This window comes from Engraulis encrasicolus, chromosome 10 (genome assembly GCF_034702125.1).
Source record: "Engraulis encrasicolus isolate BLACKSEA-1 chromosome 10, IST_EnEncr_1.0, whole genome shotgun sequence".
Classification (NCBI taxonomy): Eukaryota; Metazoa; Chordata; class Actinopteri; order Clupeiformes; family Engraulidae; genus Engraulis; species Engraulis encrasicolus.
The window spans coordinates 43,187,611-43,206,642 of NC_085866.1; the positions used below are offsets into that span (position 1 = coordinate 43,187,611).

General features: G+C 45.8%; 1 protein-coding gene across 1 annotated transcript in view; it reads right to left on the reverse strand.

Moving 5' to 3' along the window:
* Nucleotides 1-2,585: 2,585 nt before the first annotated feature.
* Nucleotides 2,586-19,032, reverse strand: part of clcnk (chloride channel K) — a 19,179-nt gene continuing 2,732 nt past the window's right edge. Inside the window, exons 3-19 of the mRNA XM_063207643.1 lie at nt 18,760-18,888; nt 17,186-17,325; nt 16,579-16,656; nt 16,365-16,440; nt 15,253-15,378; nt 14,192-14,276; nt 13,673-13,774; nt 13,371-13,455; nt 12,549-12,719; nt 12,309-12,378; nt 11,571-11,681; nt 11,002-11,218; nt 5,659-5,795; nt 4,856-4,926; nt 4,275-4,355; nt 3,042-3,128; nt 2,586-2,779 (exon numbers count right to left, since the gene is read on the reverse strand). Coding sequence (XP_063063713.1) covers nt 2,726-2,779; nt 3,042-3,128; nt 4,275-4,355; nt 4,856-4,926; nt 5,659-5,795; nt 11,002-11,218; nt 11,571-11,681; nt 12,309-12,378; nt 12,549-12,719; nt 13,371-13,455; nt 13,673-13,774; nt 14,192-14,276; nt 15,253-15,378; nt 16,365-16,440; nt 16,579-16,656; nt 17,186-17,325; nt 18,760-18,888 — 1,820 coding nt within the window. The 3' untranslated portion in view covers nt 2,586-2,725. The remainder of the gene's footprint in view (nt 2,780-3,041; nt 3,129-4,274; nt 4,356-4,855; nt 4,927-5,658; nt 5,796-11,001; nt 11,219-11,570; nt 11,682-12,308; nt 12,379-12,548; nt 12,720-13,370; nt 13,456-13,672; nt 13,775-14,191; nt 14,277-15,252; nt 15,379-16,364; nt 16,441-16,578; nt 16,657-17,185; nt 17,326-18,759; nt 18,889-19,032) is intronic.

The following is a 19,032-nucleotide window of genomic DNA, read 5'->3' on the forward strand; positions in this document are numbered from 1 at the left end:
TATACCTAGCTGAAATCAGCCCCTTCCAATTTGTTGAACCTAAAAGGGTTCAGAACAGATTGCATATGATTGAAACCAGAAGGGTGCTGCCCCAATGCCATTACAGTTGTACCCACTTAGACACATGTCTCTGCCCACTTAGAACATTTCTCTGTTTGTATTGGCCTCATTCATGTTAGAAAGTCACAGATACAGTGTATAACATTCAATATGTAATGACAATGTGAAAATATAACCAACTGGCATGGTGAAAACATGCTTTAGGATAGTATTTCTCAATGGGGGCTCTATAGTCCCCCATGGGGCGTTGGGGAGCCCTAGGGGGGTGTTGAAAAGGATACAGCTAAGAGGGGGTGGGGCTTAGTTGCCATAGGGGTGCATTGGTCTATTTTACTTTTTTTAATACTAAGATGGGCGTTGGCAGGCTTATGGGGTCAATGGGGTGTTAGGAGGCTTATGGGGTCAAGGGGGTGTTTCTTAAAAAAAGGTTGAGAACCACTGGGGTAGAGAGAAACATACACATGCACAAATAGCGGACGGGTGGGGTAGGGGGTGGTGCAGTTTGTCATCAGATATTGTTTGTGTTTGTCTCTCTGCGCCTCAAAATGGTCTAATTATGCATTGTGTACACATATCACATCACCATGTTTATTTTGTTATCCTCAGTCAGGCTTTTCAGACAGCACAGCACTACTCCAATGCTCTCTCCTCCACTCCTATTTCCAGACAGGAAAAGAAATAACACTTATCTGTCTGACTTTCTTTTTTGATTAGCCTTCATTCGCACTCTGTTGAGAAAGAAGTGGAGCATGAAGGGAGGGAAGGAAGGTTAGCATATGATGGAATTGGAGAGAGAGAGAGAGAGAGAGAGAGAGAGAGAGAGAGAGAGAGAGAGAGAGAGAGAGAGAGAGAGAGAGAGAGAGAGAGAGAGAGAGAGAGAGAGTAAGTGACAAAGGAAAGAAATTAGAAACTGTAAGTGTGAATGTACTGTGTATGTTAAAGTGTGTGTGTGCGTGTGTGTGTGTGCATGCGTGTGCGTGTGTCTGTGACTCTACTGTGTGTGTGTGTCTGTGTGTGCGCTTGCATGTGGGCATGTGTATGTGTGTGTGCTGAAGAAAGAAATCAGGGGTGCACTTCTCAAAGGCATAGTTGCTTGCCAGTAGCACCCCAAGTGAGGGTAGAAGGTGTATTTATATATGCAAGACAAAAACTGAGAGAGAGAGCGAGAGAGAGAGAGAGAGAGAGAGAGAGAAAGAGAGAGAGAGAGAGAGAGAGAGAGAGAGAAAGAGAGAGAGAGAGAGAGTCAGAAAGAGAGAGAGGGCGAGTGATAGTGAGAGGGAGAGAAGGGCAACACAAGGATGAGGTTGGGGTGATAAGCGTAGGTCCCTGTATAGTATTAGCGTTATCTGCTGTAACCTCCAGGCTCTTTAAATAGCAGCCTGCCAAGTGTGAACGCCTGCTCTGTTGCGTCGCATCATGTGCCCCTGCTTTTCTGATACGAGTCGACTTTAATTGAAGCGATAGGGCAAGTGAGGAGACGGAGGCCTGGGTGGAAAAGGTGGCCAGACAAGGTATAATTCGCGGAAAATTGCAGCGGCATCTTTCATACAATCACAGGTACTTTCTACGAACACAACATGACACCAAAATTTGAATTTTCTGTCGTGACTCGTCATGAACCTCTAAGAATGGGGAGGTTAAAAAAAAGAATGAACAGAGGTGTGACACAGAGAAAAAAGAGGACAACATTGACATTGAAGGATTATAAAATGTAATTCATCATGGCTTCTTTGCTCATAGATTCAACCACACACTCTTGGAAATTCTCTTTGGCAAACACATTCATGGACAAGCTGCTTCTTCTCGTCATTAGCATGTATGAGTTTTAAATTGTTCCAGGGGAGCATCACATTGAGCAAGCAACCCAATGCAGTGTGGCGATACCACTACAAAACAGATAAGACATGTAAGATATTCTATTACAACAACAACAACAACAACAACAACAGCAACAACATCCACCTCAGCATGTGATAGGCGTTAGTTGTTGACCCTGTCGGCCACGGTTTGATCCACACACTAATGTAGCAAGCGAGTTTATATATTCACGATACTTGTTTTTCTTCTTCTCTCTCTTTTTTTCTGTCGCCGATGTCCGTTATCACTTCTGTCTGTCGACTCATTAGCCCTTGCGCAGCTGGGGTCTGCTGAAGGATAATGGCGCAGCCTGCGTATAATAAACACGGCTCATTTTGTGTTATCTTCAGCATCGCTCACGCAATGCCGAGATGGAGCCTAGTACAAATGAAGAATTACACCAATGCAAATGGCCTGTGAAACCATAAGGTGCTAGATAGGCTCACTTGGTGTAATGGAGCACTGATGGAGATGAAAGGAAAGGGGTAGTGGTAAGAAGAAAAAATAATAAATCAATCGGCCTGTCATCTTCTCTGCATAATGAGACCGTCAAAACTGAAAATGATGAATATTATTTATGTTCTGTGTGTGTGTGTGTGTGTGTGTGTGTGTGTGTGTGTGTGTGTGTGTGTGTGTGTGTGTGTGTGTGTGTGTGTGTGTGTGTGTGTGTGTGTGTGTGTGTGTGTGTGTGTGTGTGTTTGTTTGTTATTTGTTGCTTCTTCAGAGAGCTCTCGGTGGAAATGAAATTATAACTGTATGATAATGACAAGGTTGCGGGGATGTGATTGGATTTCATCCTCTCAGCAGTTTAGTGATGTGGCGTTGTTGCGGCTTGGCTAAATTCTTCCATTATTCTTTTGATCTGTGGGGAACAGACACATAATAATAATAGTAATTGATGTGGTGTGTAGGCCATTTTTTGTTGTTGTACAAGATATTAGACTGTTGTTTTCTTTTTTACTCAGTCACTGTGTGTGTGTGTGTGTGTGTGTGTGTGTGTGTGTGTGTGTGTGTGTGTGTGTGTGTGTGTGTGTGTGTGTGTGTGTGTGTGTGTGTGTGTGTGTGTGTGTGTGTGTGTGTGTGTGTGTCTTGTTTGTGCATTGACATCAAGTGTAATTCATCACCTCCGGCCAAGTGATGACCCCGGCAAGCCTCCCTCTGTCAGTCACAAACAAACACTTCTCACGCACGGCAGTTAGCACAGAGTATGCCTGGAGAGAGAGAGAGAGTTAGAGAGAAAGAGAGAAAGAGAGACAGACAGATAGACAGAGAGAGAGAAGGGCGGTGACTATCAACAGCTGTTCACACTTCCTAATTTCCCACATAAACACATGGTCCTATGGGGGGACCGCGCGCTACTCCGCTTTATACCGCTATACCGACATCCGACTTGCCGCTATTTGATTAGGGTTAGGGTCAGGGTTAGGGTTAAGGTTACTCTCCCTAAAGTGATAAAAGCTGAGCAACGTAGCACAGACATGGCGGGGTCTGCTCGTTTTTCCGACGCCCCATTGGTCCTATGCGTCAATGTTCCGAACATTTCCCATTGATCCTACAGCACTTAGTCTCAGATAACTTTTTACCAATTTACCAATTTAAAACTCAGAAACATTGCCATAGTCTACTGACAGGTTAGGGTTAGGGATGGTTTTGGGTAGGGCACAATTGTAAAACTTGGCAACATTGCATTAATGACAGGTTATATTTAGAGGTGGTTTTGGTAAGGGCACAGCTAGACCAACTCAGACGGCATCTATGTGTTCGTCGCAGCGCATGCAGCTGAGTCTACTTGGCACCGGGAAAAGCAGGACATACGACCTGGGATGATGACCAACCCCAAACAGCCATTGGTCGGAACATTGAGCTGTCGGAGCAAAGGGTTTAATTTAATTCTTTTGAGTTAGTGGGCTGTAGGATCAATGGGAAATTTTCAGAATATTGACTCATCGGACCAAAGAGGCGTTGGACATGACATGCTACCAGACATGGTCTATCTCAGTGGGAAATGTGCCGGTATTCAGACAACAGACATCAATGTCGGAATAGCAGCATGTCGGAATAGCGCCATGTGACCTTACTTATTACCATGCTAACATGCTCCTCATAGGCTTTAGCACATCTTCTGTCTCACACAAACATAGGCCTACCATTAAAATAATGGGGACATTTGAGATCATGATTGACAGTCAAAGGCGTTAACATGCACGGAACTGGGCTTTTTGACTTTAAGTGAAAGCTGAAAAGTGAATGGCCCTCAAAGTCTAAGCTTAGTTGCATACAAATTTTCTCCTTTGAAAGCTACTCATATAACCACTCATAACCAATCATGCTCATTAGCATGCTAGCATGTGACCCACCTGCTTCAGTGTGGCATCCGTAGATATCTGGATTTTCAACGGCTGAAAAGAACATTGATCCGCCAGGGTTTTAGTCAGTCCCTGGAAAACAGGTAGCTGTTATGCTGGACAGAAGGAAGACGTTGAAAGAAAAATAATCTCCCTTTGTTTACAGTGACAAAGAAAGGTATGAGATTCAGTCTGATGTGAACACAAAGCAAAACAATCTGCAGGCAGGTTGCTCCATGTTCTGAATCAATAATGTGGAAGATATGAAGGCTGGTCTTTGTGCTGCTTTACTTTAGTCTGTGGAGGTATTGATATGCCTCTCACATTTCTGTATAAAATACATTAGCCAAAAAGAGAAAAAAAACACAGTCTCAGACACTGCCCAGACCCCAGAGAAGAATGGGCATTCATTGGCTCTACTTGAACTTGCACCTTGACCCAGCACCTTGTGTTAACTCTCTGAATGTGTGTGATACTTGACTGTGAGAAACTTGTATTTTACGAGGGTCAAACCAACACCTTTAGGGACATAAGGGTTCCCAGAAATCTCTTCTGACGTCTGGTCACAGTACCATCAGCCTCTCTGCACTTACCCCATCCCTGTGACTATCCAGAAAAGCCTCCAGTTGCAGTCTGCTCACGGAGCCCAGCAAGACCCCGGACTCTGCGACAGGCAAGGCAAGGGAGCAGGTGTAAAATCATGATAAGCACGAAATCACAGCCAGTTAGTCATACGCAGGGCCGGATTAATGCACAGGATAGATATGACTGCAGCCTAGGGCTCCACCTGCCATGGGGCCCCCATTTGGCCAAAAGTCAAAAATTGCAGAATTGTGACATGATGCTACAGTATATTGAAAAAAAATCCTCTGTCATGTTGTGTACAGTTTTAAATCCTGCTAATACCCCTCTCCACAGTTGACAGACATGTTATCCTTAATTCCTATAGCTCGAAAATATGACACTATGTATGTAATTTTATCGCGAAATTTGCCTAATAGTGGGGCCCACAGCAACCTTTAGAATAGGCCCTAGGGCCCCCTGACCATTTTAATCCGGCCCTGGTCATACCCAAACCTCTCCATCTTGCTCCTCTCGCCCTTCCTCTCCGATCATATGCATGCAAAATGGCAGTCATGGTTGCGCGACATCGACATTGACAGATTCAAATGCCCTGCCTTCCTCCCTTTTCTTTCTCCAGTCTATTTACGATTAAATTTGCACTTGGCTTTTTCTACAAAATGTCTCTTTCTCACATCTATCGGCCAGGTGCCTTCACTGTTACTGGCACGAAATGTCTACAGTGGATTACCCATCATTCATCTCCCCTGAACCTTCTTCTGTTTTTGACAGGTGATGGAACGGTTAGGAGGTTGAAATTGGGAGCTTAACTGACCGTGAGAGTCCACTACTGGAAATGTGCTCTCTGCGGGGCTTGAGTGGAGAAGCTGCTGGACGGCGGTCCACCCTGACTGGCTCTCCAGTACAGTCATGGGCGCTCTGATGACCTGCCCCAGCCGCACAGATAACAGCCTGGAGAAAAAAAGGGCAATGTGATATTAGGAGGAATCAATGTCCGGCCGGCGGGGCAGGCGGGACGGCCGGCTGGCACAGCCTGAGAGAGTGTCTGAGGCTGGCTGGCTGGCTGGCTGGCTGGCTGGCTGGCTGGCTGGCTGGCTGGCTGGCTGGCTGGCTGGCGTGAAATGTTCTCTTGTGGTGGTTGTTGCAGCAACCAACGGCCCACGATCGATTTCTCATCCATTTTGATTTGAAGACAGTGCACCCAAAGCCATATTTCGTCTCCAAACAGGCGAGTGGCTAGACTTGAAATCACAAACCTGCTTTCGCTCCCTAAATTTGTGTAGCTAATCATACTAATTGGACATCTCATCAGGTTTATTGCTATGTACCATAATGGCTCTGATGTTAGAAGAAGTTTTTGGTATAGAAATAGCCTTCCCTTACGAAAATGGACCATGGTTTTACTATGAGAACTGAACCATGGTTTTTAGTCACGTTTTTTTGAACACGGTAAACCCCTGGTTTAACTATGATTCAACCATGGTTTAACTATGGATGTAACCATGGCTTACCATCATTTAACTATGTAAAATTGAACCATGGTTTTACTATGACAACTAACCATGGTTAATAGTTATTCATTACATTACAGTGAGCTGAGGCTTTGTTTATTCAAAGCGACTTACAGGCTATTGGTTACAGTCCCTGGATCATTGTTAGGTGCCTTGCTCAAGGGCACTTCAGCCATTGAAAATATATTGGCATACATTTTGTAAATTGACATTGAGAATGTTTAATAAGGGTCATGATCATATGCTGTATATTTTGCGAAGGGTTATCAGCCACATCCAACCCACTTTCTCTGTGTGATCAAGACACACCTCAGGAGGTCTGGCCAAGGGGCCTAGGTCTACCTGGACACAATAGCCTTGGTCTCATTAGCCGCGCTTCAGCGGCCCGGGGCCGCCCGGGGCTCAGGAGAGTGGCCGGCTCGGAGCTGCCGGCCCCGGGCCATTTTTTGCCTGATCGGACTCATAGCCGACCCCAGGCACATTCAGGTACACGCCTTGTTTGTGAAACGTCAGTCGGGCACAGCCCACTTTCGCCCCAAATCACAGAAGGACAACAACAGAACAACGACAAAGAAGGAGAAGAAAATTGAGCAAACTCTGCTGGAGCAGGTCGCCGTTTGGCTCGTAGCCTACGGACAAAGACGACAAGAACTGCAAAGAAAATGGCTTGCCTTTCAAGAACAGTTTTATTACATGGCAAAGTTGTCGATTCAGAAGCTGTATGGGACGCAGCGCATGTTAAGAAGACAAAGACGCATGAAAATACGAGCAGCTCGACAACTGAGAGTGAACAGAAGGAGACGTGCGAACATGCCCACTTAATCCCCCCAATCGCGCACAGAAGCATGAGCCCCGGGCATAGCGAGACATGAATGTGCAGGTAATTGAATAAGTTACCATGTGAAAGGAGACCAAATCCCGGAGACATAGCACCTTCAGCAGTTGCTATAGAAAATTATGAGCCCCGGACATAACGACACACCCCCTCGTTGCGGCGTGCCACCTGTCTATTCATTCATGTTATTTCCATCCATTTGACATTAAAGCCCTTGTGTAAATTTCAAACTGTGTTTGGCGATCTGTCTGAAACGTGCGATATAGATATAGCCTACCAGACCTTCGGCGATAATAGCGCAAAAGCTAAATAAGCCGACATAAATGTCATGTGTGAGTATTTGTGAGACACTTTTTATTGGTGTCCAGTGGAAAGCATGCCAAATCACGATAATGGCACAAGAGTTGGCGGCTAAAAGCAGAAAAAAGCCGACATGACTTAGCTATGACATCCCAAGTTTAAGTGTAGTGGTGCCCATGATGCCCTGATAACAACAAAAAAGTTATGTTGGCTAAATAACTTTAAAAACACAAACAGAAGTGCCAAGGTTGCATCTTATGAAATTATGCCATAAGAAAGCCAAACACCCCAAACTAATGCTTAACCATAATTTGCCCAGAATTTAGCGATAAGTCCCCCATGCAGCCACATTATTACACAGAGGTTGACCCCGCCTCCGAGCCTCGGCGGTGCTTGATGGCCCCGGATGGCCCATCGAATTCGACGGGCCAGGGAAAACGGCCTGTAGCAACCCAATGTAAGTAGGCTGCCGGATGTGAGTGCCCGGATATCCGCCCGAGTATTTACGTCTATTTTACCTCAGCTACTCGATTTCGGTCGTGTATTTACGACGGTTTAACCTCAGCTACTTGATTTCGGTCCGATTTGAGTCTGACTGAAGATGGAAGGGACATGCGTAAAGAGCCCACAGCACATCGCCGTTTCGGCGACACCAGATCTCCCAAATCAAAAGAATAGGCCCGGTGACCAATAACATCAAAATAATAAAACAATAAATAAAATGAAATTATAACTTAAAACCGAATTGATTTGGGTGTGAAAATTAAACCGTCTCAACCGGGCACCCAAAGGGAATCCATCAGAAGATAACGGCGTGACTTTCTCGTCGGCATTAGGCCTATTTTGTTTTTATTATCCAGGAGGACTGAGCTGAAAACTGCAGCAGTCACCTTGCACAGTTCTAGCTGCTCTGAAGCACGTGCGTGTCTAAGCAAATCATCCTGCCTATTCGCAATGTTAAATAAAAAGTTTTGCACAAGAATGCCTAAAATTTACCCAGTCTAAATGTAGCTAGCACTCGGGAAGTTTCTGAGTTTTACTCCTTACATTAGTGAAACATAACATCAGGATATCCTACCAGTTAAAATAATATCTGGGCATAGCCTTCTCTCTGAGTTAGAAAACAGCAGCTATGCCGCATATTGTGTAGTTATTATTTGGTGGTGCAAAAACAACACGCGAAACCATGCCGCTTATTGTGCCATTATTATTGGTGATGCCGAAACAACAAAGCCAGATTAGTGACTAGAGCCTGCCTAGTACATTTAGACATAGCCTACTCATTTGATTGTGCCACGTAGCCTACATTTAAAAGTGTCAGTGCAGAATTAAACTGGGCGCTGAATATAAATATTGGAGTCATTCTCCCTCCGTGTCTATACAGTCAGAGGCGCGCGCGCACGCTCTTACTTACAGAAGTTGTTACGGGACACTCTTAATATTAGGCCTATTGAAGGGACAAACCATGCTCGATACTTTACCCGGTCTAAATGTAGCACTCGAAAAGTTATGCCGCATATTATATATTATATTAAGTTATGCCGCAGATTATTTGGTGATGCCAACAACACGCGAAACTAGGCACATTGGAGACTACAGCCTATAATTTAGACATAGCCTATTCATTTGATTGTGCTACGTAAACTTATAAGTGTCTGTACAGAATCAAACGGGACGCTAAATATTGAGCAGATGTGTGCGCGCGCGCACAACTAATTTCTCTCCCATCTCTTTGCTCATCAACCCTCCGATCTCCAAAAAGACACGGGCACTCAGGATAACTGTGAGCTGTTTAAATAATGTGATGCACGTTCTTCATGACATGGCATGGTTTGGCCACCCTAAATTCAACATGACTGCATTCGCACATATCGTTTAAACATCAATGATGGAATTGTCACTCTTAATGTGCAAGTATTAGATATGAAAAAAATATCCTAAAACGGTCACAACACCAGAGGACCCGTGGTGGTGTGGTGGATATTTGTGGCGGGGGCCGAGGCCGAGTTGTTACGGTAGGCTACAATCATATTATAGAAGGGATAGTCAGGCGACACAGCGCGACTCACATCGGGCAGCTGTGGTACCGCAAAGCATTCCTGATGGCGGAAATGAATGCAAATGCATGGATATACTTGGGCGGATATCCGGGCACTCACATCCGGCAGCCTACTTACATTGGGTTGCTACACGGCCCTTAGCCCCACAACCTGGCCCGGCGGCCATCTTTAGCACCTAGCCCCCTTTCGATGAGATCACCGTCAGCCCCCTTTTGTCCGGGCCAGCCCGGGGCTGGCCCTGCAGTGAGACTAAGGCTAGTGGAAGCCCCCACAGCTTGGAGACAGACGGGGGATGGTCACTCTACTACAAAAAGACAGATACACCAGGAAAAGACAGAATTATCTTGACTGTTGCTGTTTGAGGTCACAGGAGAACAGAATGCAAAAATGCTTTAATTATTTGTAACTTCATGCCAGATGCTTTGGATAAATAAACCCGCTAAAATCAAGAATTGGACACCATGCTCTCTGACTCTTTAAAAAGAACACGCTGGATTCTAGCCAACACATAGTAAGTTTGGAAAATGATTTTGAAATGGGTTTACAACGTTTGGGACAAAATGGCTGAAATCCAACAACATGGATGGAGGTATACGGAATGGTGAGTGCAGGATTCAAACCTGCAATCCTGTGAGCTAGAGTCCAACTCCCTAGCCATTACAACACGGCTACTCACATGTAGTTATTCAGGGTTTTCGTGTTTTAACCATGCACCCCTTCCCCCGCCATGTTTTTTAAAACCATGGATTTTAAAGGGCTTTTTGAGTGGGTGACCATGGTTACAATAAAACGTGGTTTGGGGGGAACCATGGTTTATGGTAAAGAGTATACTATGGTTATACCATGAGTTAAACCATAGTCACAAACCATGGTTGTCATGGTTACATTAAAAACCATGGTTAACTATAATCCCTGGTAAATTTATGGTAAAACCATGATTAGTTTTCACAGTACAACCACAGTTAATCTTTGTAAGGGCTACTACTATGACAGCTACTATACTAGAACTATGGTTGGTTGATAATACTTGGAATCACCATGAAATATGGTGGTAAAACCATGGTTACTGGCTGCATTACAACCATGGTTGATTTTCGTAAGGGTAGAGTAATCATGAAATACCATGGTAGAATCATGTTACTACATAAAAATACACAGTAATACCATAGTGAGCCATAGTACTATTATGGTAGCTTCAGAGTACTTAAAGTAACCATGACATACCAAGGCAGAACCATGATAATCATAGTAAAACCACAATAAACCATAAACAATTTTCGTAAGAGTTGGGCTGGTGGGCAGGGGGGTGTCATCTTATCTTCAGTGTCCTCATACTGCATAATGAAATGTAATATCATATATCATATCATAATATATATATATATATATAATATCATATCAATAATATATCATGTAATAATGAGCAGATCAGATCATTTCAAACCACGCACGTTGGGCAGGTCTTGACCAGCGATGGAGGGTGTGGCAGCTTTTTGACGATGGCGATGTTGTCGTAGAAGGACGGGCGGTGGCGGGCGCGTGCCAGCGCGTTGGCCAGCAAGGTGGCAAGCAGGACGGGCACGGCGTGGGTGTGCTGGCCAGTCAGCTCCAGCGCCAGCAGAGCGGGTGAGAGGGAGTGAGTCACTGCACCGGAGAAGGCAGCGGCCCCTGTTGACACACGACATACGACACCTGACCTGACCCTGGCAGTTGTTAAGAGATTGCTGGTACACTCTGAGATACACATTGACTGGTGCACCCACACTCAAACACACATAAACACTCACACACACACACATTCTCGCTCTCTCTCTCTCTCTCTCTCTCTCTCTCTCTCTCTCTCTCTCTCTCTCTCTCTCTCTCTCTCTCTCTCTCTCTCTCTCTCTCTCTCTCACAAACACACACACACACACACACACACACACACACACACACACACAATCGCCATCCGGTCTCCCCCTTGAGTCATCGGCTGGCACTCGATTTGTCCGAGGCCTGTCAGGATAAATTGTGTGTTTACCGGCTAAAGCGTAGCCCCCTGGGTTTATGGCGGATGCCGTCCCCTGCGAGTGGCTCCCATTTGTGGAGACGTGAGTCAAGCCCTCACCCAATAAGCGGCCCACCGCGGCACCTGCACAGCAAACAAACACCACCAGCAGCAGCAGCAGTATAAACAGCAGCTTATAAATAAACTAGACCCAGAGCCCCTGGGGACTTCCTTCTGAGGAAAAAAAAGTTTTGGAGCCAAAAAACTGAGATGTGGTATGACTACTGTACATATTCATGAGTACTCAACACGGCACATTTGAATAAATGAGTACAAATGTCCCAAGCAGGGAACGTAGTACATAACAATTTGCACAAAAAGTAAAACCAAGCCAAACAATAGCAGTCCCAAGATGCTGTGTGTGAGAGAGAGAGAGAGAGAGAGAGAGAGAGAGAGAGAGAGAGAGAGAGAGAGATATGGAGGGAGGGAGGGAGGAAGAAAACGAGACAGACAGGGATATTGAGTATGAGATACAGAGAAGTGTAAGAGTGACGGAGAGACAAATTGCATACACAAGGGGGGCGGGGAGAGAGAGATAGAGAGAGAGAGAGAGAGAGTGTGTGTGTGTGTGTGTGTGTGCGTGTGTGTGTGCGTGTGCGTGTGCGTGTGCGTGTGTGTGTGTGACTCTGATAAGCATTATGTAAAAAAAAACAAAAAAAATAACAAGTGTGGGCAATAAATATTGAGTGTTAGAGGTTCCTTCTCACGTACCATAGATGAAGACAGGCATGAAATATCCAGCAGGAAGGGGCAGAGTACACGCCAAGACCAGCATCCAGAGCTTGTGTGTTTGTTGTGTTTCCCAGACAAGAGATAAACAGCGCAATTTGATCAGCATAAACGATGTGGACAAGCTGTGTGGACTCCATTTCATATAATTGCATCACTGTGTGTTTTCAGTGGTTGTGCATGATGGCCTGCGTCTGTATATGTTTTATTTCAGCAATGTACCTTCATGAAAAGAAAGAGCAAGAGCGTGACGAAGATGGTGGTTCCGGATGGACTCCAAGCCTGCCAAAGCAAATCTCCAGCTCCGGCCCCCCGCGGCACAGATGCATTCTGGGATGCCGTGTTCCACTGAGTCTCCTCCAGGAGTGAGGAGAGGAGCTGGCTCATGGAGAGCTGGGGGTGGGGGGGTTGGTGGGGGGTGGGGTGGGGAGGGGGGATTCAGAGGGATGAAAGGGGGATAAGACAGGAGGAGGTCCAGGGAAAGGATGTATATGTACAAACAAACAATGTCTCACACACGCGCACGCACAGACGCACGCACGCACGCACGCACGCATGCACGCACGCACGCACGCACGCACGCACACACACATGCAAAGACGCACACACGCACGCGCACACATGCGCACGGACAGGAGGAGGTCCAGGGAATGGATGTATGTACTAACAAACGAAGTCTCTCTCACACACACACGCACACATGCACAAACACACACACACATACACACACACACAAACACACAAACACACACACAAAGAAAGAGGTGCAGACAGACAGAGAATGATGGGAGAGGCACCACAGCCACACAAATACACTTCAACACATCAACACATAATCCTTCACTCACTCAGAAACGCATGGAAAAAAATTGGGGTTCAGGGTAGGGTGAGGTAGAGAGAGAGAGAGAGAGAGAGAGAGAGAGAGAGAGAGAGAGAGGGGGGGGGGAACGAAAGAAAGAGAGAAAGAAAGAGAGATAAAGAGAGAGAGAGAGAAAGAAAGAAAGATTTTTGCAACATTGGTATAGTAGGCTACAGCAAATATACCTTGGCAGCCATGAAATATCCCGCAGAAAACGGGAATGTTGCAGATGCCAGGAGGAATACAATGCCACCTGAATACAGAGCCTTCCTAGCAACACATAAACACACACACACACACACACACACACACACACACACACACACACACACACACACACACACACACACACACACACACACACACACACACACAAAGAGAGAAACAGAAACCTGGTGTAAGCACATTGGCAACATGACTTATCCAAGCATAGACCACATATAAATAATTTCCAGCGATTTCATCAATGATGCAGAAGATACTCAACTCGGTGGCAATGATTTTGGAGAGGAATGCGTTGCTTCTCACGAACTGCAGGACCCAGCGATGGCAGAACAAATAGAGGCAGCCCAAAGCGCCACACAGCAACCTGAGCAACAGCAACAACAAAAACGGATGGAAATGATGGCCAGGAATCTGGAACCTGGATGAAATTGTAGAATAATGAAATGGAACATGCTCTAGGCTGTCTGGACGCCGAAATACATTTCCAGCAATAGGACCATTATAGTCAGTATGACGACCTTAACAAAACTTAATAAAACAACAACACATATCAAGATGGCAATGTGGGAAAGATATTCCCCAAGCCTAGGGCCAAAACATCGCTACACCAATAACAAAATGCATCAGCAAGCATCTGCTACTCTAGCGTGTTAAACAAAAGGTTTAATATTGGAGTAGGGGAGCCATGAGGGTAGGAGGAAAAGAGTATTCAGTGGTGTTCGGCGGTGCAGCTGGTGGAGATGGTTTATAGTATTTTTTTCCGTCGTGACTCCAGACTTACCCCAGAGCGGCAAAGGCCAGTATCTCTATAGGTTGAAAAGGCAGGTTGGAGGAGTAAGAGGTTTTGAACAACGCCTGCACAGTCTCTGTTAAAGGCCACAGACAAAAAAAAATGTCCATCATATTTTCCAATCATCAGATCATCATTCCTATCATCAGTGTCTCACCACTGCCAATTCAAAAGCCGCCGCCCCGTAACCCCCACCACCCCCCTCTCATCTCCCCGCCTTTAACAGAAAGCAAACTGTAATAAATGATGTGATTATTTTCAATTCAATACCGGCAGAATTCGATTACAATTGAACCCTTCAGTGTTTCCATTATATGGCCGCTGGGGAGACATGGACCCTGAGAGTGCTGATTCGGTTTTAGGAAATCTGATTACAAACCCTCCCACTGCTCCTGGAGGCTGCTTTGGATCCATCTGTCCTACAGGGGGCACCAGAGGGGTCTACTGCAGGGGGGTGCTGTATATGGGTGGCAGTCTGATAATGCATGTCCATACTGTATATGGGCTTGCATGCCCATGGGGACTCGAGAGGGTTCGAGTCCAGCCTGGGTCATATCCCAACATATGTCACTGCTTTGTATGTATTGTAGTCTGTTCATTGTCTAGTGTCTTGGTAGTTTTGTCCTCCGTCTTTGAGGGTTTTTTTCAAGATTTTTTTGTCTTTTTCGACTTCATTTGATAGGACAGTGTGAGAGGTGGATAGGAAGCGAATTGGGAGAGAGAGATGGGGAAGGGTCAGTAAATGACCCGGGCCGGGAATCGAACCGGGGTCAGAAGCATGGCAGGGGAGTGCCCTACCGGTTGGCCACGACAGGGCTGTTTTTTTTTTTTACTTCTAACTTTTAACTTCCCTGAAAGATGAGTCACTTGTGACTCAACAGGACCTTTCCTGGTTAAACAAAATTTTAATAAATATAAAAATACCCTGCCCCATCTCTCTATCTCCCCATCTTATATTGCACCTTTTCAAAGGGCCACTCATAAAAAAGGCAAAAACCTGCAAAAAGAAAAGAAAAGAAAAAAGAGTGGTCTATTCAGCACACTGCACTCACCCTGCTCCCTACTAAGGACAGATAGCAGGCGGAAGGTGAGTGCCCCGCAGGCCGCGGCCAGCAGGCTGGGGTAGTAATCTCTCACCGCATAATGGCTGCCCATCACCTCCACACTGAATAGCACTCCTGGGATGGAGAGAGAGAGAGAGAGAGAGAGAGAGAGAGAGAGAGAGAGAGAGAGAGAGAGAGAGAGAGAGAGAGAGAGAGAGAGAGAGAGAGAGAGAGAGAGGAGAGTGAGAGAAGATGATAGATAAATAAAGAGATGATGTGAGAGAAAGAGAATACAGGTAGAGAGAGAGAGAGAGAGAGAGAGAGAGAGAGAGAGAGAGAGAGAGGGAGAGAGAAGGAGAGAGAGAATGATTGAGGGAAAGAGAGATAGCGAGCAAGAGACAGAGATGAAAGAGAGGGAACGAGTGAAAAGTGAGGTAGGAACAGAGAGACAGAGAAACCAATTGGATACACAAGGAAGCCATTCAGGAAAAAGGAGATTCAGCACAACATATCAATTTCACACAAGAATGACAATAACAATCTGATAGTTGACGTGTGCATCAGAGAGGCTGTGGCAGACGTGATAGAGGAGGCAGACACAGTGCCTCTCTTTCAATACCAGGCAATACCAGACTGAGAAAGTAAACTTCTGCCATTTCAAAAATGCCTCTTCATACATAAACATGCAGCCAAAATAGATGCTTTCATTCATGAGTTTTCATTTTGTTGTCTTGTTTGGACTCTCTCAACTCTGACTCTCTCTCAGCATGCTAGAAAAATACTTTGCAATATGTTTTGAGGTCAGGGAGGGAGGTGCATTTTCTTCCTCTCTACTCGGTGGTTCTCAACCTTTTTTGAACAACGCCCCTTGGTCTCATCATGAGTTTACCAACACCCCGTTGACCTCATCATAAGCTTACCAATGCCCCTGTTAGTGTTAAACAATAAAATAGACTAAAGCCTCCCAATGGCAACTGAGCAACCCCCCTCTCAGCTCCATCCCTCTCAACGCCCCCCAACTGCTCCCTAACGCCCCTTGGGTTCTTGTCAGCCATCTCTCTTTCCCTCCTTCGTCCTCTCTCTCTCTCTCTTTCTCTCGTTTCCTCAAAACTCTACCGTACCACTGACGGGGGCTCCAAAGCAGCTTGCCACCCCGACGGCAGCAGACACCACCAGCATCTCTTGTTTGGGCCTCTGCTATAAGAGACAGGACACGACAGAGCCAGGATCAGAGCAGAGCAGAGCAGAGCAGAGCAGAGCATTTGACCACATTATGGGTGATTGGGGCTTTCAGACAGGTGAATGTTAGAGATTCCATTACGACAGGCAGAATACCTCTTCCTCGCCGGCTGCAGAAGTACAAAGGCTGTGTAAGTACGCTCCCAGCATGGTGGATAAGTGGACAAATGGACCCTGGGGGTGTACAGAGGAACACAAAGGAGATAATGCACAAGGCATAAAACAGGAAAATAACAGCAAACTTTGAATCAAATATGATTTGTTGTTGGGTCTGAGAGGAGAATAAGAGAATAAAAGACTAAGAGAAAGAGAGAGAGAGAGAGAGAGAGAGAGAGAGAGAGAGAGAGAGAGAGAGAGAGAGAGAGAGAGGGGGGGGGGGACTGACAGACAGAGAGAGACAGAGAGACAGAAAGGAGATGAGAGAGCAAGAGAATGAAATATAAATAAAGGGATGGCGAGAGAGGAGAGAAAGACAGAAGGAGAGAGAGAGATATAGAGAGAGAGAGAGAATAAGAAAGAGAACGAAAAAGAGAAAAAGATCAATAGAGAGAAAAAGAGGAAAAGAGAGAGACTACTTAGCACAAAGCAACATGCTGGTGTATGATGCCGAGCGTCCATATCATGGTGCCCAGGTGTGGTTGTGTGTGTGTGTGTGTGTGTCATTGGGCAGTCATTAACCCATGCCTGTCACTTGCTAAATTACCACTTTGCCCAGGAAAACGGTGCTGCCAGCCGCCAGTGCGCAGGTGAGGCCCACCAGCTTGGCGAACAGGTGTGGCATGGACAGGTAGTCTGGCAGCTCCACGCCAGCCAACATGCACCGCACCTCCGGGACGCCAGAGCCTGGCAAACAGGGATGGATACAGACAAGACACACGCACCCAGACATAGGCGTGCACACGCGCGCACACACACACACACACACACACACACACACACACACACACACACACACACACACACACACACACACACACACACACACACACACACACACACACACACACACACACACACACACACACACACACACACAGGCATATCTATGTATCTCAAGTCCACTACGTCCACACTGTTGTGTAATGGTGTGTGTGTGTGTGTGTGTGTGTGTGTGTGTGTGTGTGTGTGTGTGTGTGTGTGTGTGTGTGTGTGTGTGTGTGTGTGTGTGTGTGTGTGTGTGTGTGTGTGTGTGTGTGTGTGTGTGCGTCTGTGTGTGTGTGTGTCTGTGTGTGTGTGTGTGAATGGCCACAGTACACTCTTCAATATTTAACACCATGGCTATGCTGCATGGATTAAAGGGGCCCTCCAATTCCGTTCTGTGGTTTCATGTGTCTAAGGTGTAATATTTCTGCAAGCAAACATTAGGACCTTACAAAAACCCACAGCGAATAGTATTGAATTTAAATCCCTTCTTTGCCTTCTTGCTTTTCTCCAGAAGGTGATTCTAAACAGGCAATGGAAAATGTTGCAGTAGCAATAAAGTCAGTCTTTACATAAATCCATTTTTAAGAAGGATATCAACATGATACAACTGTTTTTGTGTCAGAGGCGTGCTAAGTCCCTTCAGAAATAAGACAACAAATCTTGATGCTTTTTGGTCCAAGGTTAAGGACAAAGGAACTTTTTTTGACAAAGGCACTCCATGATAGCAATTTTAAAATCCTCTGTGGACATGCCATTGAAATAGAGATGTTTTCAGGTTTATGGAGCACCTTGGTCAAAACAGTTCGAGAAAAGTTCAACTTTTCATATAGTCATTTGACATTATGATCATACAGCACGGTACATATTGATATTCCATTCCTGTGTAACCATGGGACAGCCACAAAACAATTGAATGCAGGGCCACAGGTCAAAACACTGATTGGGCCCTCCATACAGCCTGCCAAGATCAAGATTCTCCCCAGAGCAGTCTAATAAGAGAGTTGTGTCAACCAGGGACCAGGAGGTCGATTGGTGATGTGATTCACGTATAGATTCAAATATTTCTAAACAGCAACTTTCTAAACGAATAACATTTACCTTTACCACATTTTCTGTGTTCTACAGCCACCTCCTGGAACTAAGTAACTACTTCTATTGGAACTAAAGTCAATGGTGATCTACATGTGAGAGCCGCCATTGATGTGGAAAGATTGGCCATTGAGGTCTATGGGAGTGACGTAACTCTCTTATTAGACGGCTCTGGCTTTTCCACCACCAATGCAAGAGGGCCCTCTGCCCGGGGGCAAGAGCCCCACTAGCCCCCGCCCTAATAGCTCTGTCCCTGCTGCTGACCTGCGGACTGTGGGCAGATGCTGTGTGAGAAGCTGGTGGAGAGGGCACACAGGGAGGCGGGGTACAGGCTCCAGCAGAGGTACTGCAGCAGCACATGATCCTCCAGCTGAGCGTACAGCCACTGGTGAGCTGGGGGAGAATACGTCACGTCAAGTCAAGTCAGCTTTTATTCTCACTTTCTTCATATGCACAAGTCATACAAGGAAAATGAAATTACGGTTCTCTCTCTTTCCGTTGCCATGACATAGACATACACAGGACTGACAGTTTACA